Source organism: Erigeron canadensis, chromosome 7 (assembly GCF_010389155.1).
Source record: "Erigeron canadensis isolate Cc75 chromosome 7, C_canadensis_v1, whole genome shotgun sequence".
Lineage (NCBI taxonomy): Eukaryota > Viridiplantae > Streptophyta > Magnoliopsida > Asterales > Asteraceae > Erigeron > Erigeron canadensis.
Window position 1 is genome coordinate 10,658,936 of NC_057767.1, and position 9,416 is coordinate 10,668,351.

Consider the following 9,416-nt stretch of genomic DNA (forward strand, 5'->3'; position numbering starts at 1 on the left):
AAGGTCATTTTGCTTATGAAGGTTGTTTTAGTATTTGAAGAACCATATATGTTTATGTGATGGTTTCCATTATATTATATGAGTGGCCGGATTAAGTAAAGTGTATTGATTGTTTGAAGGATACATTTATAAGTAGTTCGTCCAAAATGGAGCTTTTGCATGCAGTAGTAGTCATTTGTATTGTGGATGGAACTGGATCAGACCTTGGTGACTGCAGAAAATATTACCAACGCAATAAGTTTAAGAGTCATGAGTATGAGAAAGTGCCTGAAATTGTGTTTTGGAATCTTAGAGATTCGCCTTCTACTCTAGTGACTGCCAATCAAAAGGGAGTCTCCTCAAAAATGTATTGGTTTAGTTGGGCTTCAGAACTTTAACTTATGGACTGGGTTGTGAAAGTGTACTCCATAAAAAAATTAAATTTAAAATCCGTTTTGTCAATTTTTTTTTCAAGTTATTTGACATATAATTGTTTGAATTAAAAAAATGTATCAAAAAATTAAATAAAAAAGTATCAGCATATAAGTGTATCAAATTCCTTGGACGATAAAAAAAAGTTGTGATTTAGCTAGTTTTTAATATGCTAATAGAGAACAATATAATGCATTTTATAAACCAAAGATTTGACAAGTCAATAACCCCTCTATCTGGTCATGCAAAATGTAACTAATGCATATTACATATTGTCTAAACTAGTCATCAAAATTATCAAGACAAAATGTAAGTCTAAAATGTTACTCCAATATGTAATCCAACATGGTCTTCTTAATCCGTCAACATAACGAAAAGTATCACCTGCACATACACAATAAATTATAATCATCTAACAAAACTATAAAAATACAACAAAGAAAAAATTAATTTATCTACTTTTTCATAGGTATTACCGGGTAATGACAATTTCCATAGTCTGCTTAACCCTTTCATCAATTTCGGCCGAAGACTTGCTCTCAAGGATTCTTCTCATAAACTCTGGAATCTTAAAATAGTCTTCAACCTCAGTTGTCACATTCTTATGCAATTCATTCAAATCTGATGTAAGCATCTTTGTCACATACTTTTTCCTTAAATCATACTATTGATTCTGTTGAAGTCTAACATTCCCTTTTATCACGGATTCATTCACAGACCCACCGTTAAAGTTGTACAAACCATTTCCTTTATATACCTCCATGTGTCTCATTGCAGAAATCCCAGAATCATTAAAATTTCTCTTTGTTCTCCAATTCATCCTAACAATTACGGGTTTTGATTGTACAAAGTTGGTTACAACAGCTTCTTCGATAAACATGTATGTATCAAAAAGTTCCCTCTGAAAATGAAAGCATAAAGTTTATTACATCAATACATCAACACCTTATCAATATTTTATAATAATTAGTCATATTTGTCATGCCAATCAATAACCATAAATAACAAGCCAAAACTAATAAAGTGTCTTGAGGGATTTAAGTAGAAACAGGTATGAGTTTGCTCAACTAAGTGTGCCTTTTGTGTACCAGAAAGACTGAATATGTGGGGAACATAATTTGACATCAAGGAGTTTAAACGAATACAAACAATATCAAGGAATGACATAGAATGGTCTTTAACTACTTATCTCAAAGAGTTAAAAGTTTTCTTTTTTCTCATAGGGTTAATAGTCAGAAATTCTAATTTTTAATCTCAAACAGTTAACGGTATTAGACTTACCAGCCTTCTTTGGTAGGTTCCATATATCAGATCAACATCATCACTTTCATGAATTCGGCTGTCAAGGAAGTGAATCTCTTTCGTTATTAATTTTAACACAATCACATAGTAAGAGACTTGAGAAACCATGGGAAAGAAAACCTGATCATGAAAATACAATTTTATAAATTGAAATCAAATAATGAATACGAGTATATAAAAAATTTAAATTCAATTAAGGAAGTAGTGTTACCAAATCAACATCTTTTAAACTTTTCAACCCATATTGTTTCAAAATATCAGCAATCTTGTTTGAAAATACAATTTCATCTTGCATTTGTTGATCAGCTGAAGAATCAAATTGTATCATATCTGATGACTATTTCAGAAAAATTATATATAAATGGAAAATTTAGTATTGTATGCAATGATACATTTATCTATATCTAAAAAGATAAATTTTTAAGCAACTTACAATGATATTAGTATGGCAAAATAGTCTAACAGTTCCTTTCATGTCTCTTTTAGTTTCTTCATAATTCAAAATCGAAGTCCATACATCAATGACTTGGGCAATAATCATATGTCCAGGCCTCATTGTCTCAAAAACAACTCTTGGAGTCTTGAATTGCTCCATTTTAAAGATTGGATCACTGCAATTTCATATTAATTATTTAAAAATATATGTTAAACATAAATAAAACAACAGAAATTAGAGAAAAATTTTTTTAACTTACGATGGATCACACCTAGCTGAGAATATGGCACTTGAAACTCTCTCTTCAACCGAATTCAAAATTTCATTAACTTTAACTTCTCTCATATAGTACGGAGATGTAAGATAATTGCTAGTAAATTTGTTACGTTGTTTATTCTGAATTTGCTATAAGATGGGATTATAAGAAACCATTGGAAAGGGATTGGGAACATTTTCTTTATTTTCATTAATATCAAACCCTTTGTCAAAGAATTCAGAATTTGACACCTCCATCAAAAATGGCATCTGTCGATATACTTTAAGAAACTTTTTCAGTGTCAGGCAGTGACTTGAGATCTTTCACCTTCGGAGTTTCATCTAAGTCTCCTTGTCCATGACTTTCTCCATCTTCAACGCTATCGGGTGAGTCAAATCCAAGGTCAAAAGTTGGTAAAAAAGGATCAACCTTTTTCTTTTTATGCACACCTGACTTCTTTTTTATTTCAGAACCATTAACTTCCAATATGGTACGTTTTGAATTCAACTTATTCAAAATCTGATCAATTTTTCTCCGCTGATCAACTTTCATCTTGTCTTGATTTCCTTGATTGGCTTCAGCTGGATTCTGAATTTTGTCCATCAAGTCATGCTGATCAAGTCCAGCTGTAGTACTTTTTCCTCCTATTTTATGATTTGCATCTCCTACCTTGTGAACGCTAGATTCAATACTTTTTCCTCCTATTTTACGATCAGCTTCAATTATGTCGACTTTGTTCTTATCTAGATTTCATTGGTCTGATTCAGCTGCATTCTGAATTTTTTTTTATCAAACTATCACGATCAACTTCATTTCTAGTACTTTTTTCTCCTATTCCATGGCCTTCATCTCCTACATTTTGAAAGCTAGATTCCACTGCTTTTGATTGACTGCCTTGCTTGTCATCTTGATTTCCTTGTTTGTGTTCAATGGCTTTAGGTGGATTATGATATTTTTCCTTCAAAGATTCACGATCAACTTTAATTCTGTTAGTTTTTCTTCCCATTCTATGTTGTTCATCTCCCACCTTTTCAACTGTAGATTCAACAACTTTTGATTGACAACCTTGCTTATCATCTTATTTTTCTTGTTTGTGTTGAATGTATTCAAGTGGATTCTGATTTTTTTGCTTCAAACATTCACGAACACCTTCGATTCTTGTAGTTTTTCCTGCTAATGCTTGATCTTCTTTTGAACTTGATTTAACAGTTTTCTTTTGAACTTGATCTTGTTTTTGAATAGCAATATTATCGATTTCCCCTTCAAAATTTTCATCAAGACTAGTAACATCTTTCTGTCTTGGAATTGAACATTCACCTTTTTCAAAGACTGTTTCCCTCAATCCTTTTTTTGTACGAAAACATTCTTCCTCACCAAATTCATCTTCAGATAAGAAATTATAAAATTCTTCAATGTAATGTTTTCTTCAAAAATTTGTTTAAGGTGCAGGATTTCATCATCATAAGGCCGAATCCTCAATCCATTATGAAATAACTTCACAAGCTCTTTGTTTAGAGTTTCCCTCATATGCATTCGGTCTCGAATTTTTCTTCTAATAACTTGTTATAGCGTACAAATTATTTGTCAAGAAAATGTAAAAAATATTAATTATGCCTAATCCTTACACTAAAATTAGGTTACAGATGTGTATGTTATACTTCCTTACAAATGAATTGATGTACCACGTGTAATTTATGTAAGACCCATTTTAGGCCATAATTAAATATTTTGACAAGTTACATACCCATTTTGAAATAATTAATTAAACAGTGGACAATTCAATGAGTTCACCCTGTTTTCGCTGTAGCCTAACCCGGTTTATACCAGTTACCCAACCCACCCAGTTTACTTATCAAAATTACTATGTGACAAATCTTGAGCTTACATAAATATGATAAACAACTATACATTGATAATGTTTGCATACTCTGTGGTTTCTATGATCTTGTAGAATGCACATAATGTAATATGTATTCAAAATGTCTGAAACTACAGCATCCTATGTCCCCAAATGGTAAGGCATAAAGCTTTGTTCATCTAATTTAAAGAAGAACATTCAAACTTCCAAGTTGTTAACTATTATTTCCAGCAAAGCAGTTTAATACAAGTCATTATAATACATCTGAAATTATGATTTAGTTATAAGCAAACAAATTTGGAATGGACTTTATAGATCCTAAATTTTCATACCTGAATTTCTGTTTCAACTTTAAAAAATTTCATATCATCAGGGGATTGAGTTTCTACAAAAGGATTGCAACCATTAAACTCAAACTCTTCACCTTGACTATGCTTCTGACTTGCTTCATTTTGAACACCTTCAGATTTCTTTCGAGTATCATCTTGTTCATCGACAAAATCCTCAAGGCCTTAAATGAAAGGATAAAAATTAAAAAAATAAACTGTGAAAAAGTAAAAATGTTCTAAATATATCATACATACCCTTTTTTTGTTCCAGAATCATCTTTTTGCATTCCAATAGCCTCTCGGATGCCCTTTTCCTCTTAACTTCACGTGGTACTGGTGCCTTTTTAATTTCTTCAGTAACCTTTTCAAACTCTCCATTTCTGGAAATTTCTTTTTCAATTTCCTTCAAGGATTCCAAATCCCAGTTTTTGAAAAGAGGAAATTGAAAATTTTCAGGCTTTCGAGCTTCATGGGCATAAAGAATCTAGAAAAAAGAAAGAAGACAACGAATGATTAAACTTAAATTATTATTAAATGTAAGAATGATAAATCATAAAATGAAACTTATAATCATAACAAACATACAAGAAGAAACATGATAGGCCCATTGAATTTAGCCTTTTCGACAACCGATTCTTTTGATTTTAGCCATCCTCTCTTAGTCTCTTTCAAACAAATTAACAAAAAATCACACTAGTCAAAACCACGAGCTTCATTTATTTTTGTAATGTATGATAGAAACTTCTGGTTCACTGTGTTGCACTTAATTCCTTCAACCATGGTTGTGACAAAAAAAACCAAAAATATTTGCTTGAATAGCATACCACCAGTCTTTTAGTCCTCCATTTCACTCATTAAATCCTTCAATGTTAATCTCCCTGTATGATACTATTTCCTCCAGTTTTTGACAATTTTTAAAATCTACCTGAGGACTGTAAGGTATCTTCTTACCACCAATAGGTATACCAAAGACATTATGCACCCTTTCTTTGTTAACTAAAACTAGATTTCCATTAACTTCGAAAACTGAATCTTTTGTTGAAAACTTCTCTAGCACGTAATATGCTAATCTTGTTGGGACATTCATTATGGAGAACTTAATCAACAAACCAAACCCTAATTGCTTTATGCCGGCTTTCTGTTTATTAGATAAATCGTTCATAATTGAGTAAAAAATTTTCTTGGAGGCCCTTATATAAAGCCGTTTCTCCTGAAGTTTTTTCCTACCCTTCCTTTTCTTTGCATTCAAATCCTTCTCAACATAATGTGATCCCTCGTCCTCATCATCTTGTAAATCGACATTTAACTCTACTTCCTCTTCTTCATTGATACATCTCTCCTCTTCTTCAATTGCATCTGAACTTTCTAATTCAGTGCTTTCTTCTACTTTGTCAAGAATTTGTGCTTCCTCTTCTTCTTCCCAATTACTATCCTCTTCCAAATCATCTTTTCCAAGATCCTCTACTTCATTGTCTGTTTGTTCATTATCAATATTCACCTCTACCTCATCTTCTTCAACATTTTCTTCTACCTCATCTTCTTGGACATTATCTTCTGCCTCATCTTGTTCACCATCATCTTGTTCCTCTTCTACCCCATCTTCGCCATTGTCATTGTCTGTTTCTTCATTATAATCCATATGCACACATTTCCTTTTACGAAGTCTAGGTCGTCCAAGTTTCTTTTTATGATTTACTGCCATAATCAAAGTGATATATATTATATTAATTTAAACCAAATTTTTAATTTAAACATTTGATTGAAGTATTATATACAAACCTTTAGTAATTTTGCGACGAACAAATTCATATCTAGGTTTGGCATAAGATACCTTTTTGTATTTGCCTGCACGATGTAATGACATGATTTAAAAACACTATAACAAAAATAAAAAAAAAACATTTTGTAAAATAACAAGTCTATCTGCTTTACAACTAGGAAAATGTCAAGTTTTACAACTAATAGTGTATCAGATTTTAAAAAAAATGTATCGTCTTGCTTATGAACATTTATGTATGGCATGGCTATGGCAAACTTAAGCTGAGTCTTGCAAGATCTTTTTGGAGCTTCTTGTATCTTAAAGCCATTTTGGATGTGACGTTTAGAAGAAAAACTGCAGCTAATAAGAGCCCTTTTACATATTGCGTTTAGAAGCTATGCTACTACATAAAAAGATGGATACGAATCATCATTAGTCTCTCGGTTGGGTCTCAAAACCGAAAACAAATGTGGTCAGTTAAAAGATGAAAGAGCCAACTCCTTAAAAGAAAAAATGATGGGGTCAGAGTGGCTCGACCAAAAGACCCCAAGATCACTCTTTAGCTATCAGACCTACGCACTACCCCAACTGTGTTTTGTTGGAAAGCCCATGAGGTCCTCGGAATTTTGTTGGACTGACGGCTCCCCCTTACCGAGTCATGATATTGTAGAGAGGATTAAAAGGGTCGTAATTCTTGGAGTAAGCATTAAAATAATCACAAGTGTAGATTCTTGAATATCAAAGAAATAAAAAGTATCATGAAAATGCCAACTACTAGAACTAGAAAAGTGTCAAATTTTACAAGTTATCAACTGATTTAAAGAAAAAGGAATTAGCTACAAATAACCTAATTATGAAACTGACTCTTTTGCACCCAAATACTAACTAGAAACAGTTAAATCGTTATATATTCATTTGATTCTATTAACAACAAAATTTAAAATAAAAAACAATAGTAATTGGATACTAGTAACAACAAAATTACGCATTACAATAGTAATCGGATACTAATTAAAAAAAACTATTTTGTACCTTTTTTCGTTCTTTCCTCATCATTCGAATCAGGTGATTGGGTTGAGCCATCTCCAAAATCAATAGTAATCGGCATTTTCCGTTTTTTATAGTTAACTTTATTTTTTGATTTTCCTTTAACTTCGATTTGTATCATTCTGTTCTCTGCAATAAATTCGAAAAAAACTTTTAAAATAATAAACAAAAATAATACAATAGTAAATTAAAAATTAGAAGAATGAGCAGTAATCATACTTCCTGATGATTAACTCTTCGATCTTGTCATTTTTTTAATTAGAAGAATGAGCAGTAAACAGGATAGATCAGAAGTTATTGTTTGATAATTTTTATTTAAAGATAAAAGACGGGGGCAAGAAAATAACGAGGAAAATGGGAAAGTATTTTGTAAGAAAATGACGAAAGAGATTTTTGATGCGTGATTAAATGGAAAATTTTTTTTACAAAAACAATATCTATAAGTTGTTTGATGAATAATAATATAATGTATATAACTTTTTTTTAATAATTAAGAAATAAGTAAATCAAATTGCAAGTATGATTTGGAGTGTATTCAAGAATCTACACCCTAAAATGCTAAACCCTAAAACCCGGAAAATATCTAAACCCTAAATTGCTAAACCCTAACATGCTAAAGGCTACACGAGGGGGACGAAAGTCTGGTACGCTTAAGGGTTTATGGTTTGAAGTCATAGGGTTAGCCTATACAACTTCAAACCCTAAACCCTAAGCTACCATATAAAAACCAGGGAAAAATCTAAACCCTAAAATGCTACAGCCTACAAGATGGGGACGGACGTTGGTCCCACTTTTCAAAGTCCTCTGTAGCTTCAAGTCATTTTAGCTGGTCCCACTTTTCGAAGCTAGCTTGCAAAAAAATATAATTATACCATACTACTTTTTTCCTTGTTAAAACAAAGCCCTCTGTAGTTTCAAGTCATCTTAGTTGGTCCCACTTTTCAAAGCTAGCATGTATCAAAAGTCTAAAAAAAATTGGGTCATGGATCAAAGTCATATTAATATAAAGTACGTTTTTAAGGCAAAGACAACTTATTGAAATATCCTTATTAGACTACATTCATGGATCAATGTTTACAAAAATTTGGGTTATGGATCAAATTGTAATGCAAACTATTGGGTCTATTGGGCGATGAATAGAAATATTGGGCCATATTCAAAAATCATTACTAGGCTATTATCCAGATAAATCCATACACACCAATACACCTTTACCCCATCATCAACAAAATTCTTTTTTTTAGAGAAACAAGAGGGAGAAAAACAGATAGAGAAAAAAAAACGGACTAAAAATGAATCAAAAACGTATTCAAATGGATCCATTTTAACATATCGAATTTCAAGGTACAAAACCCCTAATTCAATTCACAATCATCAGATATCCAATTTTCCCGAATTTCAAGGTACAAAAACGTTAATACAATTCAATCTTTTTTTCGTTAACATTTTTTCTAATTATATATACATGAATTTCGTTATGAGTTTTTTATGAATATGAACATAATAATGTATTTTAGTGCTTAATTAATTGTCGATACTTTTTTAATTTGTTGTAGTTGATAATGTGTTTGATGAATATATTATGATAACGTATTTCGTAATATTGTATCAGATCTATATCTAATTCACTAATAACATTTTTTTTAATATATCAGTCTCTATCATATGTATCAGATTTAAATGTTTTTTATGTGTGAAATGCAATGCATATATAACCAATTTTTATAAATATGTGTAGAAATTCTGTATAAGATTTGATAATGTGTGTTTGTGATTTGATTTACAATTAATTTTTCTTAGGGTTGCTTAATTGTGAAATTACTGAAAACTTGTCACATTGATATTATTTTGCTTAGGGTTTAACATTTGAAAATGTGCCTTAATTGTGATTAGGTTAGTATGGTTTGGCTTAGTGGCTTAAATTGATGTATCTGTTTATAATATATGTGTACTTTTTATGATATCAGATTCAATGGATAATACAAAACTTGCAGAAGGTTCTAAAAAAAGATCAAATC

General features: G+C 31.1%; 1 protein-coding gene across 1 annotated transcript; it reads right to left on the reverse strand.

The window, feature by feature from the left end:
• Nucleotides 1-2,687: 2,687 nt before the first annotated feature.
• Nucleotides 2,688-7,459, reverse strand: LOC122608953 (kinesin-related protein 4-like). The gene is made up of 8 exons (XM_043782020.1): nucleotides 7,384-7,459; nucleotides 6,372-6,437; nucleotides 5,518-6,287; nucleotides 4,848-5,076; nucleotides 4,596-4,774; nucleotides 3,543-3,699; nucleotides 3,228-3,440; nucleotides 2,688-3,148 (listed from the first exon to the last, which is right to left on the reverse strand). The coding sequence occupies exons 1-8, from the start codon at nucleotides 7,457-7,459 to the stop codon at nucleotides 2,688-2,690; spliced, it is 2,151 nt and encodes a 716-aa protein (XP_043637955.1).
• Nucleotides 7,460-9,416: the final 1,957 nt, after the last annotated feature.

Bases quoted from the DNA above. Each gene is read 5' to 3' on its own strand.
- LOC122608953 (XM_043782020.1), bottom strand. From the start codon at position 7,459: ATGCCGATTACTATTGATTTTGGAGATGGCTCAACCCAATCACCTGAT. The intron at 6,288-6,371 runs GTTTGTATATAA...TGATTATGGCAG, and splicing joins TCGTCGCAAAATTACTAAAG to TAAATCATAAAAAGAAACTT. The intron at 5,077-5,517 runs GTAGATTTTAAA...TCTTTTTTCTAG, and splicing joins AGATACCTTACAGTCCTCAG to ATTCTTTATGCCCATGAAGC.